This window comes from Rutidosis leptorrhynchoides, chromosome 1 (genome assembly GCF_046630445.1).
Source record: "Rutidosis leptorrhynchoides isolate AG116_Rl617_1_P2 chromosome 1, CSIRO_AGI_Rlap_v1, whole genome shotgun sequence".
Taxonomy (NCBI): domain Eukaryota; kingdom Viridiplantae; phylum Streptophyta; class Magnoliopsida; order Asterales; family Asteraceae; genus Rutidosis; species Rutidosis leptorrhynchoides.
Window position 1 is genome coordinate 725,666,752 of NC_092333.1, and position 25,052 is coordinate 725,691,803.

The window sequence follows — 25,052 nt, forward strand, 5'->3', positions numbered from 1 at the left end:
GTAACATCCACTGAAGTAAAAATGCACTCCAAAAAACCGTTAAATTCAAGATAGAAAAATGAGTTGCAAGTCAACCTTTGTGGAAAGATCACTCTGCTTTTACATATTAAGGAATCAACCAGCCTAACCCATTAATCAATCATGTGTGGTCTAATCACCCCTAATTATATTATAAATAAGACACCAGTTGCAACAAGAATATATTTTGGCCAAAAATGAAATGAATTATGTATATATATATATATATATATATATATATATATATATATATATATATATATATATATATATATATATATATATATATATATATCCAATCAAATGAATCATCATCCGGCTTACAAAGCAAGAAATACAAACTCGTCAATAGCTGGAATCTCTCCAATCCTCTTCAATGCTTCTTTACTCGGTTGCTCATCAACACCGATTGTCATGATTGCTTGCTTTCTCGGTGCAATCCGTCCCACACTCATGAAGCTCACATTCACATTTTCTTCTCCCAAGATACTCCCAACGCTTCCAATCATGCCAGGTTGGTCAACCTGCCTGCAAAGTATAATACTTCCTTCTAAACTCACATCCACATCAAAACCTCCTACTTTTCTCAAATGAGGAATCCCGTCTTTCACCCTCCCCTCCACTTTTATTTCTCCCGACTCGCAAATTGCGCTACCAAATTTTGACTCCACATTAGCTATCTGGACCAGAATCATCTCAACTGGCTTCTCCGGTGATCCCTCTAAGATCACCCGTTCTTCCGTTATACGAATTCCTCTTTGTTTGGCTATGAAATCTGCATTCACTATGTTAACAAACACACTCGAGATAGGCTCTATCAGACCTTTCGTGACCATAGCACGGAGTAATCTTGTGTCTAGATCATCGGGGGCTCTAGCAGATGCATATGTCACCTTTACTGATTTTACTCCGCTTCCTCCTGCTACAAGTTGTACAGCCAACCTTCCAAGTTTTTCAGCGAGTGCAACATAAGGCTTCAGTTCTATAAGTATCTGCACCAAACAATCATAGTGTTGCGCATTAAAAACACACTTTTCGACGACTTTAGACCTATTTGACCTATATTAACTGTTTTCTTTTGAGGTTCGTACCCTAACCACTCACTATATATTATAAGAAAAAAACATAGACTGAATCAACCTAGTCAGAAGTATATGGGCCAGAATTTCCTCTTGTGCATATTAGATATTAAACTTAGTCGTACCTCAGCAGGAACCATGGGAGCATTTACTGCTGTAGCAGCAAGCTCACCGCGTAAGGCTCCAACAACAGCTTCAGCGATTTCGATTGCCACTCCTTCCTACAAAAAATCTTTAAACATGACACATTGACTGACAATACAATTCAAAATAATTGCTTGCAGTTAAAAATTACAAACCTGAGCTTCCATGGTACTAGCACCAAGATGAGGAGTAACAGTGACATTCTCATGATTCACCAATTTGTTGTCCTTTGGTGGTGGTTCTACAGTAAAAACGTCTAGAGCAGCCTGGTACAGAACATGTTAAATATCAACTGACGACCAGTAACATGTAATTCAAAACAAATACCTGCGCTACGATGCCGGAATCCAATGCTCTGAGCAATGCATCCTCATCTATCACTCCTCCACGAGCAACGTTGATTATTCTAACTCCTTTTTTCATCCTTGCAAAGTTTTCGTCATTCAAAATCTTGGAAGTAACAGGAGTAAGAGGCATGTGAAGTGAGATGAAGTCAGCTGTTGCAATGGCTTCATCAAAGCTCACTAAATCAACACCAATTGCATGAGCACGGTCTGCTGGAGCATAAGGATCATGTGCAATTATATGCATGCCAAGACCTTTCGCACGTCTCGCAACTTCCGTCCCAACCTTTCCAAATCCCATCACTGCAAGGGTCTTGCCAACGAGTGACACACCCACGTATTTGTTTCTCACCCACTTCCCTATATCATTTATCTTTTCATGAATATATGTATATATATGTATACTCCAAACATAAAAAAGTTGGAATCACCAATATTTATCAACAAAGAGACAACATTCAATAACTATCAAATACATAACCATCTTGAAAAAACAATACTGTATTTTACAGAAGTTGGATTTATACTAGCATCACTTGAAAAAAAAAAACATGAAAAGATAGTATACTGCATTATGCAAACTAGTTAACATTACAGTACACATCAACAAACTCTGCTTATTTATATCAACTAACAGAACAGAAAATGGAAGTCAAACATCATCGGTTTACAAATTCACATCTGAAATGCATTAAACCCATTAAACCACAACACAATTGAACAGGAATATTCAAACTAGTTATTTGAATTATACGATAATGAAACACCTAGCTGATGCCAGGGGCGGACCTATATAGAAGTGAGTGGTATCACGGGACACCACTGAAATACGCGATGTAGTGGAAATTTTTTGAAGTTTTTAACTAGTGACACAAGTGAGATAGTATAAATATTTTTGTGACACACCACTAAAATATTCATCTAGTAGAAAGTTTTGTGGGTCTTTAACCAGTGATACCACTTACTAACATTCCTAGATCCGCTACTGGCTGATGCATTACAAGCTATACATACCATCTTGTACAGAAATATTGATCACATTTCACCAATTAGAAACTGAGTTTACATCTAAAAACATCATATTCACATTCCACCCCTACATTTATTGACTTAATCAAAAGTTATGAAGACCGGTTTGACCATTATACACCTCCTATGTGATTGTATACCCTACATCAAAAATCAAGAAAGGAGAGTTGCAACATCGTACATATACGTGTCATTGCTATTTAATAACACATAATCAGCTTATTTATGCATAATAAGAGAGATCTAAGAAAATAAATCTACGCACCGGATTTTGGTAGCTTGATGGCAGATGACTTGGGAAAATCTGTAGGAGACCCGAGTTCAATCCCATGGGCTACAATTTTAGGGCCTTTATATATATATATATATATATATATATATATATATATATATATATAGTAACCAATCGGAGAGAGGCAAAAAAATTTTTTTTTTTTTTTTTTCGTTTATTGAAAAAACTTTTTTCACGAACATTATAGATTTGGATGAAAATATGAACATTTAATAAAGACACTTTGTGATAAATGTTTTTATTTTGGCGGGAAAACGCTCGAAGAACTAATATATAACAATTATCGTGTTTTTCGAACGTATGTTGAGATTTTAGATATTAGGGTTTAGATATTAAGGTTTAGATATTAGGGTTTAGAAATTTAGGGTTTAGGGTTTAAGATTTAGGGTTTAGATTTTGGATTTAGATTGAGTTTTTAACACGAACGGTTTAGAGTTTAAGGTTTAGGGTTTAGGGTTTAGAGAAGCAAAAATTTTCTTTTTTTTTCGCTTTTTGAAAAAACTTTTTTCACGAACATTATAGATTTGGATGAAAATATGAACATTTAATAAAGACACTTTGTGATAAATGTTTTTATTTTGGCGGAAAAACGCTCGAAGAACTAATATATAACAATTATCGTGTTTTTCGAGCGTATGTTGAGGTTTTAGATATTAGGGTTTAGATATTAAGGTTTAGATATTGGGGTTTAGAAATTTAGGGTTTAGAGTTTAGATTTAGGGTTTAGATTTAGGATTTAGATTGAGTTTTTAACACGAACGGTTTAGAGTTTAGGGTTTAGGGTTTAGGATTTAGGGTTTAGGGTTTGGACCCTAAACGCTAAACTCTAAATCGAGCTAAATTTTGCTTTATAAAACATGGAAAAAAAAGCGTTAACATTCTTCACGATCAATATTATCTTGAATGTTATTTTTGTCGGTCGTTTTCCCGCCTAAATAATAACATTCATCACGAAGTTTCTTTTCTAAATGTTCATATTTTCGTGTGATCTTGATGCCTGAAAAAAAATTCCAAAAAAAAAAACGAATTTTTTTTTTTTGCTTTCCCCCGATTGGTTACTTCCCTATTGATCCTGCCCCTATATATATATAGTAGAGGGATCAAATGAGAACCATTTTTAGAATGAGAACTCGAGAACTAAGGTAGTCGAGCAAAAATTGGGACGCGGCCGAACAAAAATTGTTCTAATCGAACAATTTTTATTTTTTGTCTTTTAGTTGCATTGTTTGCTTGGTTCTACATTTTATGTAGATCATGATGTAGAACAGCATGTAGAACACTTGTTCTACATTAATTTTCATCAAATTAAGTTAGGGGGTTTAGATTTAGGGTTTTAGGGTTTAGATTTAGAGTTTAGGGTTTAGATTTTAGGGTTTAGGGTTTAGATTTAGGGTTTAGAACTCTTGCGGCCGAACAAAAAAAAAAGGAAGAACGAACAATTTTGCCAAAAGTAAATATCAATCGAATTATGCCATAAAATTGATCATGAAGTATCATATAACAGCGATTAACATATCTTGATGAAGATTTACTGCTAAAAACCACAACAAATTCACAACCTGATGATGAACAGTCGTACGTTCTTCATGAACACTTTGAAGATTGAAATTTCGATTTAGATGTTTTTAGACCTCGATCTCTTAATGAAATGTGTTTCAAATGCTTCACATATCACTCGATTATCATTAAGACTTCCTGAATCCACACTGAACTCGTGAATTTGAAAAATCAAAGTTCGTTTGACTTTTTGTTCATAAGCTTTGACTTTAAAATTGAAGCTCGAATAAGGAACTTAGAACCTGAGATTTTGCAGGAAGTTCGATGACATGATTTCTAACACATCTGCATTTTTAGAATTCTGAAAACGATTCCTAGTTGTTGCATCTTTTTTGTAGAACAAAAAGTGTTCGAATATGGCCCAATTTGTTCGACTATGGCTAATTTTGTTCGACTATACAGTTTGTATAACAAAAATTGTTAGACTTGCATCTATTTGTAGAACATATTTAATAGGTGCATCAACTTGCATCTATTTGTAGAACATAAGATGTTGAACAAAAATTGCATAACAATAATTGTTAGAACTCATCATTTTTGTTTGAACATCATATTTTTTTTTTTTTTTGTAGAATCAAGATGAAGTAGAAAAAAATTGAAGGTGTAAAGCTTAATTAGATGCATACTAACCTCAATAAGATCAAGGTGTAAAAATTAAAAAGTGCAGACTTACATGGACAAGAGTTTCAATAGTTCAATCACTTCAATCCGTCGCTTAAAAATTACCATTACTTGTTGCAGACAATTAAAACTACAGTTAATTGCACAGTGGTGGCTTCTAATAATTTTTATGGGTGTGTTTGGCGCGTAGCTTGTTGGAGCTTATGGAAGCTTATGGGAGCTTGAGCTTATGATTTTAATAAGCTCCAAGTCATAAGCTTCGTTTGGTAGACAAAAAAAGTAGAGCTTATGAAAATCATAAGCTCTGGAAAAATAAGCTACTTGTAGTAGCTTATGAAAAAAAGTAGAGCTTATGAACTGAAATTCACCGGGTATATCCCTTTACCCAAAAAAAAAATGAACTGAAAAATAAGCTCCAGCTAGTTTACCAAACATTTATAAAAAATAATAAGCTCCAGCTACCAGCTTCAAAAATAAGCTCCAGCTCCAGCTCCTGCTCATAAGCTCCAGCTCTAGCTATAAGCTCCAGCTCCAGCTACTTTCGTCCAAACACACCCTAAAAGCAATTTTATCTTCTTTGCAAGTGGGTTTCGCAAGTGAGTATTGTAGTCAAACAAATGATTTCTTAAGGTGGGGCCCATATTTACCACTAAAGAAAAACTTCATGTCTCCTTTGGAGCTCATGGGAGTATTCTAGATAAAGAACTCAAAAGTGGGATTTAATTTATCATCAACCTGCTGCAATCACTCAAATTGAAAGGAGTATATAAGTTGAAATGAAAAATTGTTCGACTAGGTAATTTTTTTTTCGGCCGCGTTAATTTTTTGCTCGAATTACTGAGTTCTCAGGTTCTTATTGCTAAAAAGTTCTCATTTGATCCCTCTACTATATATATTTATATATTATATATATAAAACCCAGCTAATTAACCCTTATATACTAAATGTCATGGGAATGTTTGTAGTTTTAGTTATATCAAATTGGAGTTTTGAGTTTGCGTTCACATTACAAACGGTCCTTCAACTTCGGCTATATTTACACAACGACTCCTCAAAGTTACACTTTCTCAGGGGTTAAAAGTGTAAATATATAATTTTATTAAAATAAGAGAAACTAATTCCACCCGAATTTATAACGGGCCCTATCTTCTCGCTCGGTGCGAGTTAAATTTTTTCGAGCCCACGGTTCAATTACGAAAAATCTTACGAACCCAACGGGACTAACTATACGCGAAACGGACAATTTTTTAAAAAAACGCTAAACACAACGACAACTCGTATCTTCCCGCTTGCCACGAGTTAAATTTTTTCGACGGCAGCGTCAGACTCGAAATAATTTTATGAACAAAACGAAACTAACCACGTTCGAAACGGACACTTTTTAAAAAACGCTAAACACAACGACAGCCCGTATCTTTCTGCTCGCCGCGAGTTAAATTTTTCAGACAGCACCGTTACACTCGAAAAAATTTATTGAACAAAACAAAACTAACTACGTTCGAAACAGATACTTTTTAAAAAACGCTTAACACAACGACATCTAAAACCGCGCTTAACGCGTGGGCCGTGTTCCCCTCTGTAAATACACAACGCTACGTTAAATATGAATACGCAGCCCGAAAGCCCCCGCCGCAACGCGCGGGCCGGTCCGGACTAGTTCAACCTATATGCAGAAACGGTTTAAGCCATATACGGAGTAATAAAAACGTACTTTCCAAAAGTAGCAAACAAACTACTACGTACTTTTTTGCTACATACATACCCATTAAATTGCAAACTGTTTCAATATGACCAATTTACACCACATAAGCAATAAGTATACACCACAATACTACCATATAAGCACCAAGTTTATGCTACATAATAATTGCCAAGTCATATCGTTTTGAAAAATTAAGTGCATTGATATTGATATTGATATTATATATATTGCTTAAAACCTACGCTGAACAGTTTATAAATAGAAACGTCAATCAACACCAAAAGTCAATATCAACAAAAAGATATATACCAGCTTTAATTGAGGCATCGGCCTGAGCAACATTCCTAGCCATAGACGTAAGAAGCGCGATCCCATGCTCGGCCGCAGCAATGGTATTAGCCGTGGGTGCATTCACCACTAAACAACCATGTTCAGTGGCTGCACCTAAATCCACATTATCAATACCGACACCAGCACGTCCAACCACCTTTAGTCTACCACCAGATGACTCAAAAACCTCACGGCTAACTTTAGTTCCACTTCTTACAATCAATGCATCACATAATGAGATCTTGGTACATAATTCTTCAAAAGTTAGGTTATAAGAGCAATCTACGTTTGCGAATTCTTTCAGTAGATTGATTCCTGCTTCTCCGAGTTTTTCGGCGACTAGGATTGTAGGTTTTGCTGATAACGAAGAGACGATGACTGCGAAATGAGGCGGTGGTGTGCGACGGCGGCTATGAAGCGAGGGAGATAAGAAATTAATGGATTTTGTGGTGATTGGTGATGGAGATGAAAAGATGATAGTAGATGAATATGAATATGAATATGAAGCTGCCATTGTTTATTTGTTTTTTAGTTTCTTCAATCAATATCTCTGTTTCTCTCCGTGTTACATTTGTCTGGCTGGTATTAATAGTAGCATGTATCTTCATTATCATTCTATCGTATTGTTACCATTACTTTAAATTTAAAAATATGAAGCAATTTAGTTATATTTTATAAAACAAAGATTTTTTATCAAAAATATTTTGAATAAGTGAGATAAAAACTATAAATTTAAAACATTAACTATATGTTAAAATGATTTATTTTAGAATTGGTATAATAGATATTAAAAAAATATCCGCCTTTAAAAAAAGATATTAAATATTCATATAACTATATATTATATAATTAATGTAATAATATAAGCTGTATCATGTATAATAATTCTAATTATATTTAAATCATACAATAGATATGATTTAACTTAATTAATTAATGTAAATAATATAATATTAGAATTTATATCGAATTGATTTTTAAATACACCTGTGGGTTACATAAAATTCATAGGAAACATTCTTAAATAATTTAATTTAAATGCTATGCTAATAATTTACCGTGCGATGCATGAGATGCTATAGTTGACCCTTGATAACAGCATATTTGAAATTTAGAAATAATAATAATAATAATAATAATAATAATAATAATAATAATAATAATAATAATAATAATAATAATAATAATAATAATAATAATAATAATAATAATACTACTAATAATAATAATAATAATAATAATAATAATAATAATAATAATAATAATAATAATAATAATAATAATAATAATAATAATAATAATAATAATAATAATAATAATAATAATAATAATAATAATAATAATAATAATAATAATAATAATAATAATAATAATAATAATAATAATAATAATAATAATAATAATAATAATAATAATAATAATAATAATAATAATAATAATAATAATAATAATAATAATAATAATAATAATAATAATAATAATAATAATAATAATAATAATAATAATAATAATAATAATAATAATAATAATAATAATAATAATAATAATAATAATAATAATAATAATAATAATAATAATAATAATAATAATAATAATAATAATAATAATAATAATAATAATAATAAACAGATAAAATTTATTAATTGTTTTACAAAAAAATCACGCGACGTTGTCTTGCATATATTGTTAGAGCTTTATAAAAATATCAAGGCCAAGAGCCCAAGAATCTTTCTTAGGATAAAACGTTATAACCCAAGCATAATTCAATTAGAAATGATCCAAAAGCTCTGGAGCTACATAAACTGCTTCCACACCACCCAAAAAACCCATGAAATATCTTGCATTTATAAAAATTTCAAACCACCAAAAAAAAACTACAATCACTACCATAATGCCTAGATGAAAAACGGCAGCAACCAAAACATGTCAGGTACTACTGTGTGTTGCCACGATATTAGGCATAGGTATCGAGCAGCCAAATCAAGGAAACCTGTAAATGCATTGTGTTATATAATAACTATAACTATAATAACAATAACAATTATATTAATATAAAACTCAAATAAGTATAGTTTTAACCATAAGAAACTAAAAAAAAGATAGATTATAGATACACACAATAGCAGTTCATTCCACACTAGCCACTCATTCCACATATGAATCATATTAAACAAATATACAAGTCTTTTGGTTCCTGTCTGGAGAACTCCATTATTCATGATACAATGGAACTCTAATATCTTAACAGCTCAACTGACCCCAATTGATGTGTTGAACTTGCAATGATTTTTCTATGTTACATTTTATATTTTATCATATAGCTTAGTTTAATAAACTAATATTCTAACTAGTAAATACATAGAATAATTAATTAAGTATACACAGTGAGACATTTATCACCAACAAGAATCTCTGTAAGACCCGTTTATTCGTACGATGTATATATGAAGAGCACATACGACGTATAACGAATATCCTATCCTATCCTACTATACATTAAAATAGAGTCTTTATTAGCTAATAATTATTTCTAAAATACACTTTTTAGCCCTTAGATCAAAAAAAGACTTTCAAATACCCCTTGATCTAATGGTTCAAAATGATCATCTATTTTTATTAGCTAATAAATCATTTTTAATTCTTTAACTACCCAAAATGCCCTTCAATTCTAAAACTCACGGAAGAAATTTAACAAAGTAGGGGTTCACTAAGGACGCTCACAAAAAAAAAAAAAAAAAAAAAAAAAAAAAACCCTAACTTCCTACCCTAAATCATCGAGGCTTATCAAAATCATCATTCGATTATGAGAAATCGAACTGAAAGCCGCTAAGATGTTGTTTATCGAATCATTTTAAGTTCCTGTAATTTGTCATCGGCTAATTTTGAAGAATTTTAAAGCAACTTCGTTGTCCAATGGATGGAAGGCATTGAAAGAGAGTCATCCGATTTTAGGTATCTATTATGATTACATTTCAGTTATTTTGTTGATTAAATTGCTATGCACTTCTAGAAATACATTCCAGTATCACATGTAACTTGATTCTTCCACCACCAAGAACACAAATGCAGAAAATGAAGAATCAAAAGAAGATAAGGTTGTGTTTACAGGGATGGAGGAGTTTGTATGGCGTCTTCAATTTGATGAAGGTATGTTAGTCGTATTCTTATTTACAACATAATAAATGATTTTCCATAAAGACCTTAACATGCTGCTTAATTCATCTTCGAAGAAGACTGATACGATTTACAGGTTTGCTCAGCCTTTCCGTTTAATTCTGGAAATAATGCGGTCATGCTTAGCTTATAATTATTAGCTCAATTGAATACGGCTTTTTGTTGTTCTTGACTAAATTACAGTGGTTAATTGTTGTTTAGTATTTGATTTAGCTTCATCGTTTATATGTAGTAACATATATACGGAGTAGTATATTTGTTTGACTAACTAACCAATGAAGCCTAATGATTTTCTCACATTCTTGGAAATACTCTGACCATACAATTATAATCAGGTTATCTTACAATCATTTTCGATTGCTCTTCATTTATATGGTACTTTCACAGTTGTTAACTACACCTTTGATTTTCTTTCTTTGTATTTTTAATGCTTTACTATTTCTTTTTACTTGAAAACTGAATTTGGGTTTTTAATGGCATGTGTGTTTCTAAAGATTAATTACAAGTTGATGTTTTTTTAAATATATGTTTTGATTAATTGCCAGACAATAACTGTTTATACGTTTATATTTCTTGTTCAGTTTAATTACGTTTGATTGTATTAGAGTTTTCTTTAACAACTTATAGAGGGACTGAGATATGGAGAATCGAAGACTTCCAGCCCGTACCTTTACCCAGATCTGATTATGGTAAATTCTACTGTGGTGATTCGTACATTGTATTGCAGGTACTAATGATATTCGACACTATTCTTCATTACCCTGTATGTACATTCTAATATAATACTTTAATTTTTGTAACATGTTTATATTTTTTCAGACTACTTCTGGTAAGGGTGGTGCGTATTTCTACGACATATATTTCTGGTTGGGAAAAGATACTAGCCAGGTAAAATATTATTTTCAAGTGTATACAGGGTTTCAAAAATCGCTACTAGGGCCGTACTCGGTCTGGACTATTTAGGGAGTAATACTCAGAACTTAGGATGTTGACCAAGTTTGACTTTGACCGATTTTGACCGATTTTTGTCCAATGTTGACTATTTTTCAAGTAATCCCAGTTTTGACCGATTTTCCGAGTAATCCCGAGTTTTGGTCGAGTTTGACCGAGTTTGACCGTGTATATTGGTTATGTTTTTCTTGTGAAGTTAAACTGTATAGTATCTTAATTCTTATGCATAATACAAGACGAAGCTGGAACAGCAGCAATAAAGACGGTCGAACTTGATGCGATACTTGGTGGTCGTGCGGTGCAGTATAGGGAACCGCAGGGTCATGAATCTGATAAATTTTTGTCATACTTTAAACCGTGTATTATACCACTCGAGGGTGGTGTTGTAACGGGATTTAAAGAAACTGTAGAAGAAGAATTTCAAATACGATTGTACGCATGCAAAAGAAAAAGAGCAGTCAGATTGAAGCAGGTTCATAATATGACAATATTTTTGTGAAATTTGATTGTTATGGTGTATGTCTAATATATATTTACGTGATAAATGAAGTAGTGTTTTTTATTCAGGTCCCTTTCTCTCGATCTACATTGAATCATGATGACGTGTTTATCTTGGATACAAAGGATAAGATTTTCCAGTTTAATGGGGCAAATTCGAATATACAAGAAAGGGCTAAAGCACTAGAAGTTATTCAGTTTTTGAAGGAAAAATATCATGATGTGACGTGTGATGTTGCAATTGTTGGTAACGGCATATGCTATATAGATTAAAGTTATTAAATATCTAAAAAAAATCATTGTATGTATATATGTTGCATGTATGTAAATAGAGTATGAGAGTGATCGGAGGGTTGTTATACGTGTTCTATAGAGTATGTACGTCTAGTGTATGAAGGGTACGAGACGTGTTCGTGTGTTGGGGTTCAAGTACGTGAAAAGTGGACAAAACCCACACTAGGTCGCGGCGCGGCCTAGTGGGTGCGTCGCGGTATTGAACACAAATCAAGATCAGACAGCATGCAAACAAGACCACCAGACCACGCTGTTGGTCGCGGCACGGAGAAAGAAGGCCGCGGCGCGGCTCTTCTGGAAGTTTGGTTCCGGATTTTGTAATTTTAAAAGGAAAGTGAGGGCGTTTTGGTCTTTTCGCGTATGGGGCAGATTGGGACCTCAAATCTGGTCCATTCATTTCATTTTCTTATTTTCTTTTTCTTTTTCTTCTCCATTTTCTCTCATTTCCTTCAAAACCCCAATTGATTCAAAGTGTGATTTGGAAGGGAAGGAGTGGGATTCGATCTTTGGAGCAAGAAGAAACGTTGTTCTCCTCGTTCTTAGCTACAATTTGATACTAGCGGTAAGCTCTAACTCCGAATTTCGTTTTCGTGTTCATCATCTAAATTTAGGGCTTTTGATTGTATGTTCATAAATGGAACCCCACTAGTTGTTAATGGAAGATGATAACTAGGATTCGGGTTTAAAGGTGTTGAAGGCGGGTTTTGGTTTGGTAAACTAATTAACCAAGTTTAATGCTTACAAACGGGTGTAATCACTAGTATTTAGTGATTATTGAGGTATTGGAAGCCATTAGTGTTCATGTGGTTGACTAATTTTGAATAGAGTCAAAATTAGGGTTTGATGATGATTGTGGCTCGATAGTCGATTTAGTTGAGTTTATAAACTTAAAATGAGTTAAGTTGATGTATAAACTTGAGTTAATGGCGTTTTGAAGTCAAAACTAGCAAATGGTGAGATGTTGACTTTTTAAGGGTCAAAATGGGTTTTCGAGCGAAACACGAGTTAAAATGCGTTCGAGTGCCAAAGTTGGTACATTTAGGTATTTCGGGTACGCGGGAATTGGTCTTGTTGGTTTCGGACCTTGGAGTAGCGTTAAAAGTGCAAAAGGGTATGATTTGCACTTGTCGTTCATTTGGGCGGGTCGAGAATCCAAATGAGTTTGTATTGATGAATATGTGATAAATGGAATAGGTACGTTCCATTGGCGAGTTGCGGGTTTGGATTGCACTTCATCGAGGCGTTTAAGGTGAGTGTAAATTTACTATACGTGTATGTATGCATAGGATGGGTGCGTGTGTGTAGGGTGACCCTTGCTCGGGTTTACTCTATGTTTGTGTGGGAGAATGGACTCCTCTTGTGCTTCGGGTCCATGTGATACGCTTATGCGTTTTGGGTTACTACCCTTGATGTGGTGATTGGCTAGCGTGTTGGATAAACCCGTTGGCGATGGGTATTGCTAGCATTTGTCGTGGAGATGATTCGGGTAGTGAGTCGCGTGATGTTCGGATTCACTAAGGCACGTGAAGTTCGGCCAACCCTATTGTGATGTTTGACTAAGGTATGAGTCGCGTCATGTTCGGATTCATAAAGGCGCGTGAAGTTCGGCCATCCTTAATAGTCAAGTTGTTTGAAGGTAGTGAGTAGCGTAAAGTTCGGATTCACTAAGGCGCGTGAAGTTCGGCCAACCTTCATGTGGTTTAGGTTAAGTGGTTAACCTTATTGATGTTGTTGATTATATTTATTGTATATGTGTATATACTTATTGTTGTGTTGTAGCTAATCTTGTGGCGTTAGCTTGGTGATTATGTAGCGCGTAGCTACTTTCTGTATGTGCTCTTTTGTAGTTTGTTTACCATGCGGAGGTGGTATGTGTTTACTTTTGTGCTTGGTGATGCGTAGTCATTTTATGCATATGTATGTGTATAGTACCTTTACATTCACTAAGCATTAGCTTACCCTCTCGTTGTTGATATTTTTATAGGTTCGCGTGATGGAGGCTCGGGTAGGCGTGGGGATTAGCGATCTTGGCTAGGTTGCTTTAGAAGATCTTGCTTTTGGACTCGATTTAGGATTGGGTAGCGTAGTCCCAATCACCATGCTCGGTTTTGTGTAAAAGTAACTAGTCGGGTCATGTGACGTACATCGATTTAGTCAAATGGGTCATGAGTAATAACCGGTTATGATTTAATTATGTCATGTACGTTTTATTAAAGTCGTTAGACGTAATGTGTTAACAAATATGTTTTGAAAATTGTGTAATGAGACCTAAATTGTTGTTTAATGTATATTAAAAAGGAAAATTTTTATAGGCCGGAAATCGACGGGTTGGGTCGTTACAAGTGGTATCAGAGCATGGTCTAAGGGATTTAGGCGACTTGAGATAGGTGCCTAGACTTAAACTTTTGTGTGTGCTTGTTTGTTGCGGGAATTGTAGGTGAACGGGTCGGGCGGGGACTTGGTTAGTGCCTTAGTGTGTAGGTTAACTAACTAGGATGGTGTTTGTGTTGCACTTTTTTTTGCATGCGCTTATTATTGCGTTGTGTTTGTCATTGAGCAAGATGGTCGTTGTACTAATGAGTTGGTACGAAGTGCGTGCGTAATAAGGACTTGCAAACCTTATTACGGGTGCAGATCGTGTCTACAAGTGATGTACGACGAGTGTCGAGCAAGATGGGGCGGTTTGGTGCGTATGGTTGATTTTCGTTCGTGTTTAATCGGTTTCTTGCATTCTTTAGAATGGCGACGGGATGAGGTGCATCGAGTGAGGAACGAAATAACAACGATGAGTTTGCGCTAGGGTTGAAGCCGAGGTTGCAAAGCAAGTGAAAACGATTCGAGAAGAGTTCGAAAGAAGGCTTATCGAGCCTCAGGGTAATGGTAAAAAGGAGTTTAGTTACAAGGAGTTTCGAGCAACTAAACCTCCTATGTACTACGGAGATCCCGATCCATTAGTGAGTACCGGTTGGATCTCAGATGTCGAAGGGTGTTTTCGTACAAGTGAATGTCCTCCGGACAAGAAAACGAGACTCGCTACTAGTTTGTTGCGGGGTAATGCGAAGAATTGGTTGGATGGTAAGATTGATATCATTGGTGAAGAACCGTTCATGAGGTTATCGTGGGACGATTTTAAGAGGGAGTTCTTTGAGGAGTTCCGGACGCAAGCCGATTTGTCGGAATTGCGTGACGAGTTGCGAAATTTGCAACAAGGTTCTATGGATTTGCATACTCTTAAGACGACCTTTATGGCGAAGGCTCGTTTTTGCCCGGAGTATAACGGAAGGGATAGTATGTTGATGGGAGATTTCTATCGAACTTTGAATGATGACTTGAAAACAAAATTAGCCTTGGTCAAGTAAAATCGTTTGCAGAGTTATTCGTCGTGGCTAGGGGTTTCGAATCGTATTCGCGGTCGAGGGTTAGTGAACCTTCAAGTAAGAGAAGGGTTGATTCTTATGGTGCTCCAAGTAAGAAGACTAAGGGCACAATTGGAGGTACGAGTAATGTGGGGAAAGGAACATCGAATTCTAGTGCGTCTAGATGTTTCAAATGTGGCGAAAGAGGTCACAAGTTTTGGGAGTGCCCGGCATCGAGTGATGGTGGTGTTGTGTGTTTTAATTGTCGTGGAAAAGGGCACCGCAAAGCGGAGTGTCCCGCGCTAGGGACGGCGAACGTCATGAGGAGACGATGAGGTACATTTATGTTGTTTTTGTATAACGTACTTTTGCGTTGAATGTGAGTGTAGGCCTTAGCTAAATTTTATTCTCCGTTGGAGATAATAGTAGCGGGTGGTCGAGCAGGTCGGCCTACTATTGTAATTTTGATTTGCACTCGGTAGAATGTGTTGCTTGTTTGACGCCTTGACCTTTGCGTGAGTCTTTGTTGCTTAGGCATTTTGTGTTATGGCGTTCGGGTCGTTACACTCGCTTGAGTGAGACCTGTAGGACATTGGAGGCGATAGTGTCCTAGTGAGTGGAACGATTTTGCGTTTATGTGTAAGATTTAATTGTTTGCGGTAGTATGGATAGTGTTATCCGTTAGGATTCACTATGGTGTAGCAGGGCGCGATGTTACACTACTCGTTGTGATCGAGGCCAAAAGAGCGTGTGTTGATGGTTAGTGTTATCCGTTAGGATTCACTATGGTGTAGCAGGGCGCGATGTTACACTACTCGTTGTGATCGAGGCCAAAAGAGCGTGTGTTGATGGTTAGTGTTATCCGTTAGGATTCACTATGGTGTAGCAGGACGCGATGTTACACTACTCGTTGTGATCGAGGCCAAAAGAGCGTGTGTTGATGGTTGGTGTTATCCGTCCGGATTCACTATAGTGTGGCAGTGCGCGATGCTGCACTACTCGTTGAGAAATCGAGGCCAAAAGAGCGTGTGTTGTTGTGTTATGATGTGAACCACGGAGCAGGTAGCATCATGGTACGTGTATTGTAGTGTGAACCAAGGAGCCGGTAGCGTCACAGCATTTCGTATGGTGTGAACCACGGAGCCGGTAGCACCATGACGCGAGTATGACATCCATATGGTGTGGTGACTAGCAAATTCGAGTTAGTTCACTTGGTGATCGACTAGCCTTATAGGTGTAGTCTAGAGATGTGTGTTTAACTTGGGTTGACTGTGTATAGTTAACCAAGTATATGGTGATGAGACCATAATGCAAATTGTACGATTGACGAAATTGACAAGGCGTGTCAATATATATTAGCTAGTGATATGATGTTCGTTAGCGAACGAATGTGACGTGGTGAGTGATGTCGATTGATCTCACTTTTGATGACCAAGATGGCGATTGGTGATTGTGTGGCGAGTGTTGTACATTCTTGACGGCCACTTTTCTTTTATTTGTGTGTGATCGTGGTATGCCGTTCGAGAGGCATTTTCGTGGACCACGTACGAGTGCGGGTAAAGAACGGGTGTTGACTAGTTTTGAAGTTTGTTGATAACCGTGTCAACGGTTAAGATTAGTACGAGTGAGAGTATAAGACTTGGTGTTTCCAAGCATCTCCGTGATGATAAGTGAAAGGATGTTAGGTTCGTTATGCGGCCTAAATAGTTGAGACTAGCGGTCGAGGCTAGTGTGATGCGAGCGTTGAACCATGAAGTTCGTTTGGTTCGTTGATTTCGAGACGTTAGATGAAGTGTTGCATCAAGTGTGAATCCGAAAGGGTTAGGTGTTGAAATCTTGATGGCATTGACGGGAGTTACATAACACGACGATAGGTGCCTTCCTTATACCTACTAGTGTAGTGTTGACTCCAAGTGATTATTTGGTACTTGGGTGCCGATGAGAAACCCGAAAGTACGATGGCGCGTGGTGATGGCGTTTAGCGGACGCCAAAGATTAGACTTAGTTGAGAAGTCGAGGTTTGAATGCCTCAAGAGTTGTTTGTGAAGAGATGATGAAATTGACCAACGTTGTGACCGGTCATTTGTAATCCGGAAGGTTAAAATTCCGCGAGATGCGATGATCTTGGCGGTGATTGTACGGGACTAAAGGTCCTAAGTGGGGGAGTTAGCTACCGGAGATTACGGTACAATCCCTATATAGTGAACGTGATCGTGCGGACTAGCGGAAGTCGGCCCGATGGAGAATGATCACGAAGTGTGAAGTGTTGAATCGACTACTGAGTTTCGTTTTGTGAATGCCATGTGTGAGAATAATGGCAACGTGGTTGATTGAAGAGTCGATATTTGTGTAATTGAGCGAGCAAGTGTTGCTTAAATTGTGAATAAAGACTTTGAGAGTCTTCGGAAAAGTCCCAAGTTAGACCTTGAAGCGGTCGGTGAAAGTTATAATGGCGAGAATCGTCGGTGAGTTGTGCCATCTTTAGACGATTATGTGATGGGTATTAAAGGACCGAATGCTCGGCGTCGAGGCGAGCGGTCGCGGTTGATGTCTAACTTCTAAGTGTGGGTGCGGATCACGAGGACGTGATCGAAATAAATGGGGGAGAGTTGTAAGACCCATTTATTCGTACGATGTATATATGTAGAGCACGTACGACGTATAACGTATATATATATATATATATATATATATATAGGGGCAGGATCAATGGGGAAGTAACTAAGCGGGGGGAAGCAAATTTTTTTTTTTTTCGTTTTTTTTTTGAAATTTTTTTTTTCCGGCATCAAGATCACACGAAAATATGAACATTTAGAAGAGACACTTCGTGATGAATGTTATTATTTAGGCGGGAAAACGATCGACAAAAATAACATTCAAGGTAATATTGTTCGTGAAGAATATGAACGTTTTTTTTTTCATGTTTTGTGAAGTAAAATTTAGCCCGATTTAGAGTTTAGGGTTTTGGGTTTATTCCATAAACCCAAAACACCAAACCCTAAACCCTAAACCCTAAACTCTAAACCGTTCGTGTTAAAAACTCAATCTAAATCCTAAATCTAAACCCTAAATCTAAACCCTAAACCCTAAATTTCTAAACCCTAATATCTAAACCCTATAAACCCTAATATCTAAACCCTAATATCTAAACCCCAATAGCTAAAACCTCAAAATACGCTCGAAAAACACGATAATTGTTATATATTACTTCTTCGAGCGTTTTCCCGCCAAAATAAAAACATTTATCACAAAGTGTCTCTACTAAATGTTCATATTTTCATCTCATCTATAATGTTCGTGAACAAAGTTTTTTCAAAAAACGAAAAAAAAAAATAAAAAATTTTTGCTTCCCCCCACTTCCCCCCGAATGGTTACTTCCCTCTTGATCCTACCACATATATATATATATATATATATATATATATATATATATATATATATATATATATATATATATGTTGTATGTATGTAAATAGAGTACGAGAGTGAGCGAAGGGTTGTTATATGTGTTCTAGAGAGTATGTACGTCTAGTGTATGAAGGGTACCAGACGTGTTCGTGTGTTGGGGTTCAAGTACGCGGAAAGTGGACAAAACCCACACAAGGTCGCGGCGCGGCCTAGTGGGTCGCGGCGCGGTATTGAACACAAATCAAGATCAGACAGCATGCAAATAAGACCACCAGACCACGTTGTTGGTCGCGGCGCGAAGAAAGAAGGCCGCGGCGCGGCTCTTCTGGAAGTTTGGTTCCGGATTTTGTAATTTTAAAGGGAAAGTGAGGGCGTTTTGGTCTTTTCGCGTATGGGGCAGATTGGGACCTCAAATCTGGTCCATTCATTTCATTTTCTTATTTTCTTTTTCTTCTCCATTTTCTCTCATTTCCTTCAAAACCCCAATTGATTCAAAGTGTGATTTGGAAGGGAAGGGGAGTGGGATTCGATCTTTGGAGCAAGAAGAAACGTTGTTCTCCTCGTTCTTAGCTACAATTTGATACTAGCGGTAAGCTCTAACTCCGAATTTCGTTTTCGTGTTCATCATCTAAATTTAGGGCTTTTGATTGTATGTTCATAAATGAAACCCCACTAGTTGTTAATGGAAAATGATAACTAGGATTCGGGTTTAAAGGTGTTGAAGGCGGGTTTTGGTTTGGTAAACTAATTAACCAAGTTTAATGCTTACAAATGGGTTTAATCACTAGTATTTAGTGATTATTGAGGTATTGGAAGCCATTAGTGTTCATGTGGTTGACTAATTTTGAATAGAGTCAAAATTAGGGTTTGATGATGATTGTGGCCCGATAGTCGATTTAGTTGAGTTTATAAACTTAAAATGAGTTAAGTTAATGTATAAACTTGAGTTAATGGCGTTTTGAAGTCAAAACTAGCAAGTGGTGAGATGTTGACTTTTTAAGGGTCAAAATGGGTTTTCGAGCGAAACACGAGTTAAAATGCGTTCGAGTGCTAAAGTTGGTACATTTAGGTATTTCGGGTACGCGGGAATTGGTCTTGTTGGTTTCGGACCTTCGAGTAGCGTTAAAAGTGCAAAAGGGTGTGATTTGCACTTGTCCTTCATTTGGGCGGGTCGAGAGTCCAAATGAGTTTGTATTGATGATTATGTGATAAATGGAATAGGTACGTTCCATTGGCGAGTTGCGGGTTTGGATTGCACTTCATCGAGGCGTTTAAGGTGAGTGTAAATTTACTATACGTGTATGTATGCATAGGATGGGTGCGTGTGTGTAGGGTGACCCTTGCTCGGGTTTACTCTATGTTTGTGTGGGAGAATGGACTCCTCTTGTGCTTCGGATCCATGTGATACGCTTATGCGTTTTGGGTTACTACCCTTGATGTGGTGATTGGCTAGCGTGTTGGATAAACCCGTTGGCGATGGTTTTTGCTAGCGTTTGTCGTGGAGATGATTCGGGTAGTGAGTCGCGTGATGTTCGGATTCACTAAGGCGCGTGAAGTTCGGCCAACCCTATTGTGATGTTTGACTAAGGTATGAGTCGCGTCATGTTCGGATTCATAAAGGCGCGTGAAGTTCGGCCATCCTAATAGTCAAGTTGTTTGAAGGTAGTGAGTCGCGTGAAGTTCGGATTCACTAAGGCGCGTGAAGTTCAGCCAACCTTCATGTGGTTTAGGTTAAGTGGTTAACCTTATTGATGTTGTTGATTATATTTATTGTATATGCGTATATACTTATTGTTGTGTTGTAGCTAATCTTGTGGCGTTAGCTTGGTGATTACGTAGCGCGTAGCTACTTTGTGTATGTGCTCTTTTGTAGCTTGTTTACCATGCGGAAGTGGTATGTGTTTACTTTTGTGCTTTGTGATGCGTAGTCATTTTATGCATATGTATGTGTATAGTACCTTTACATTCACTAAGCATTAGCTTACCCTCTCGTTGTTGATATTTTTATAGGTTCGCGTGATGGAGGCTCGGGTAGGCGTGGGGATTAGCGATCTTGGCTAGATTGCTTTAGAAGATCTTGCTTTTGGACTCGATTTAGGATTGGGTAGCGTAGTCCCAATCACCATGCTCGGTTTTGTGTAAAAGTAACCAGTCGGGTCATGTGACGTACATCGGTTTAGTCAAATGGGTCATGAGTAATAACCGGTTATGATTTAATTATGTAATGTACGTTTTATTAAAGTCGTTAGACGTAATGTGTTAACAAATATGTTTTGGAAATTGTGTAATGGGACCTAAAGTGTTGTTTAATGTATATTAAAAAGAACAAATTTTATGGACAGGAAATCAACGGGTTGGGTCGTTACAATCTCTCTTAGTCTTCTGAACTATAGAGGCTGGTTTATACTAAACATGCGAGTCATGAACATCTACGGAATCAATACTCTGTTTGCATTAATACTATTGAACAACTAATCTTTTCTTTTATTTATTTAAAAATTAAAGAGCATGTGAATTACTTAAACCTGGCTCTTAGACTGCTGACATATAATGCAATATGCATGTCGTGTGGCTACTGAGTCTTTTGCTTGTGTGTTGATGGGAGCATCTGTAAAACGGCATCCACTTGCCTCTGAATTGAATGAGCGAGCTTATGTACGACAATTAACTTCTCGTCCACTTGGGTCTGGAACATGTCATATAAGAAAGGTACTGATAAACTCACAAGTGCCCCTGAGATGAGACCAATAATCATCACATGTTATGGAAGGCAGGGTTATACATTTCATAAGTAGACAACAATTTGCAAATAAATAACAACAGCGACTAGCTCACCAATATAGATCAGTGTAAGGAAGTTAAAAAAGCTACCAATATAAGAAATCACCCATAAGCTAGAAACAACCTGAATAACCAATCACGAGTAGCTTGATTTCGTAAGTTCAAATCTTTGCAAAGTCTATACTTATTTAGCAACAAAAGAAATTTATGAAATTGTACCGCAAGCAAGACTTTCACGTTTCCCTCAATTGCAATTTCATGTGCAATTGAAAATACATGATTTATCCACACTTGCATCTCTTCGGCAGCGATAACAACTAATTCCTCAGAAATATCTAGTTCAGGAATTGGAGGCAGAGGTCTACATTCAAATAAACACAATATATCATTTACAATTTTGGATGCCATAAATATAAACAAAAGTGTGTGTACCCTGAATTACAAAAAAATGTATATCCTTTGCATGATAATTATACCAAACATTCTTGAGCCCAAATTGAAAACCTTTATATATAATCAATCACATATAATCCCATTATCATAATCATTTGAAATCTATCAGGTAACAAGTAAAATTTATTATTTAACCCCGATAAAATTCATATATTCATATACCAAAAGATACGCCAGTCCATCCTCAAACTGAAATTATGATTCCAATCATCTCAAGCAAGAAACCAAGAAGCCCCTTGTAGTTGTAGCAAAATAAGTGCCTAAAAAATTAGTTTTTTACTCTTCTCATTTTAAGTTTCATCAGTGTAATAGAGAGCAAAATACATTTTTTAGAATTTGGGTATGCTAATTGTCTTAAGAATGTACAAACAGTGGTTAAAAAGTTGATAATTCAATGAAAATCCCCAACCTAAGACCCGAACTAATAACCCACAACCCAAAGCTATGACCTGAATTAATAGCCTGGAACATATCGAAATAACGTACGTACAACGGTACAAGTATTTGCTATATAAAATCCATTTACTCTAATACTGATTCCTATATCTGCCATTGATTTCGTAAATGTAAACAGATAAGGTTTTTCTGCTCGGGCTACCCGTAGAGGACGAGCTTTTTTATTCAGATATAGGCGGCCTAAATGGGTTATCCGGCGACCGTTTCCAACCTATTGCCACAAAATATGTTGGTAGTTTGAACCCGAAATTTCTTGTGAGAATATCAAAACGTCGACCACTGAGCTATATCGGAATAGTAATATTTGCCACTGATTACATGTGCTTGTATTTATGGAAACATGTTCTATATTTGTTACTACATATTGCTTTACACGAAGCCTTAATATAACTGTTATCAAATGCTGATCCATATCTAATCTCGAACTCTATCAATCAATTACTATAAAACATACCACAAGCTAATACAATAAAATAAAATTATAATCATAAAAAGGATAAAAACAAACCTATTAAGAAGAGATGCAGATTTAGCCCAAAAAAAGAGAATAACAACCAACAGCAGTAGATTATTGGCAACAAATGCCAAAATACTATAACCTCCTCTTTCGAATAGAAACCACATGATTGTAGATACAACTAACATAACAACGCTTCCGTATGAATTCTTCCATAACAATATATCAGCAACTGTATCGTCGTAATCCACAAAAATCAACAATTAATTCAGTCGAAATCGAAATGTATCATATAAAGAATTACACAAAGTAACGAATTGTATTTTTATTTTTATTTTAGATTAGGATAGAAAATAGATAAATAGAAACCTGCACCGCCTCCAAGAGCATCGTAGACAGAAATCCGGCCAAAATCGCCCATGGCGATTAGGGTTTCTGATCAAGATTATGAAGAAGAAGTAATGGATCAACAGGCACAAAGAGAACGAGAGAGTGGAAATGTTAGTTTAAAGCGTGGAAATGTTAAAGGGTCGATTTGTACAAACTTAGTTTAAAAAGTAATATCGGCCATAAAAATAAAACTTTTTTGCTCCGTTGGTCCTTAGGTTATATACGAAATAGTAATTCGAGTCCTTCAAATTTTTAATTAGATTTTCTAGTCTTTTTAATTGCATAATTTTGCAATCTGTGTCCCTCCGTCTATTTGCAGTTTAGATTGGCCGTTAACCCTTGACATTGACATGTGACATGCATGTGAGGGTAAAATCATCTTTTTACTCTTTTTCTTCGAATTTTTTGCTCCGTTAGTCCTTCAAATTTTTAATTCGACTTTTTATCAGTTTTTATTCATACATTTCATCTCCTTCCTTTACAATTAATTATTAATCAATCCATATATCATTTACATAATTATATTTAACATCCAAATATCTCTCACTTTAGATGATCAAATCTAAGCAATTGCATCAATTTAAATTTTAAGTAAGTGCTAAAACAAAAATGCATTTGTTGAAACAGAAAAAAAAAAAAAACCAGATTCGTAAAATAATTATGAAAGCTTGAGATCAATCCAAAATACCATATTCGTAAAATATCACTCTTTTTGCACCAAGTTTCAAGTTTTACGAACTTCAATTTGGTTCAGTAATGATCGTTCCAATTTTGTTTCATCTTGTTTTTAAATTTATAATTATAAAGTAAGTAAATAAAATTAAAAAATTCAGAATATATTAAATTAAATTAAAGAAAAGTAAATATAATTATGTTATAAGAATTTTTAAAATAAATATAAATATAATTACAATTATATTATAAAATTATAAATTAAAAATAAATAAATTAAAAGATTTTTTACGCTAGCAGTCCCTCGTTTTTAATGATTTGAGGGATCACCGTAGCTAAACATTTTAAAAACGAGAGACCAATAGAGCAAAAAAGGCCGAAATAAAATAATAAGACGAAAATGCCCATCACGTGTTAATCACGTGATAACACTTAACGGCCAATTTTGACGGCAGGTACACGGAGGGACGTGGATTGCCAAATTATGCAATTAAAAGGACTCAAAAATTCAATTAAAAACTTGAGGGACTCAGATTGCAATTTCGTGTATAACTTAAGGACCAACAGAGCAAAAAAGTCTAAAAATAATTATGTGAAATATTCATTTGCATGCTTAATTTAAGTTGAGATTCAAGGAATAAATTTCAGTTCTTGAATTATGTGATAGCCGGGATAATCACATGTGATTAGAAGCTCTTAGATTAATATAATCACATGTGATTACCAGATTACCCTTCCTTTTTTGTGTTTTAATCTTGATTGTTAATCACATGTGATCCAAGGTTGGTAATCACATGTGATTCTCCCGCCCATCACATGATCCAAGGGCTGAGATTTATCCTTAGATCTCAACTTAAATTAAGAATGCAAATAAATACATCCCATTATATTATATTATATATGGGTATTATTTAAAAATAAGTATTTTTTGAAACAAACACTTTTTTAACATTAATCAGTTTAATTAACAATGTAAATGATGTAAAATAATTATCTTTTTACAAAAAGCAACTATATTAAAATAAATCAAAGATACAAATTCAAGA

At 35.5% G+C, this 25,052-nt stretch overlaps 2 protein-coding genes and 1 long non-coding RNA gene across 5 annotated transcripts; 1 reads left to right on the plus strand and 2 right to left on the minus strand.

Annotated features, from left to right (window-relative positions):
- Positions 1-317: 317 nt before the first annotated feature.
- On the minus strand, positions 318-7,852 carry LOC139899880 (D-3-phosphoglycerate dehydrogenase 3, chloroplastic-like). The gene is made up of 5 exons (XM_071882730.1): positions 7,096-7,852; positions 1,569-1,945; positions 1,397-1,507; positions 1,223-1,318; positions 318-1,010 (listed from the first exon to the last, which is right to left on the minus strand). Exons 1-5 carry the CDS (start codon positions 7,628-7,630, stop codon positions 339-341), a joined length of 1,791 nt encoding a protein of 596 aa, XP_071738831.1. The 5' UTR covers positions 7,631-7,852; the 3' UTR covers positions 318-338.
- LOC139899950 (reticulon-like protein B11) lies at positions 7,441-23,456 on the minus strand. Of its 3 annotated transcripts, XR_011777635.1 has the most exons (7): positions 23,314-23,456; positions 22,996-23,176; positions 21,798-21,939; positions 21,633-21,702; positions 21,323-21,530; positions 9,004-9,106; positions 7,441-7,526 (listed from the first exon to the last, which is right to left on the minus strand). XR_011777635.1 is itself a non-coding variant. In XM_071882791.1 (6 exons), the coding sequence occupies exons 1-5, from the start codon at positions 23,363-23,365 to the stop codon at positions 21,370-21,372; spliced, it is 606 nt and encodes a 201-aa protein (XP_071738892.1). In that variant the 5' UTR covers positions 23,366-23,456; the 3' UTR covers positions 8,783-9,106; positions 21,323-21,369. The 3 variants fall into 3 exon arrangements, 1 of the variants encoding a protein (XP_071738892.1); XR_011777638.1 differs by lacking the exon at positions 7,441-7,526 and having other exon boundaries at positions 8,783-9,106; positions 21,317-21,530; XM_071882791.1 differs by lacking the exon at positions 7,441-7,526 and having other exon boundaries at positions 8,783-9,106.
- On the plus strand, positions 9,962-10,949 carry LOC139900176 (uncharacterized). Its single transcript, XR_011777641.1, has 3 exons — positions 9,962-10,068; positions 10,173-10,263; positions 10,918-10,949. It is a non-coding gene; the product is annotated as an uncharacterized lncRNA (long non-coding RNA).
- Positions 23,457-25,052: the final 1,596 nt, after the last annotated feature.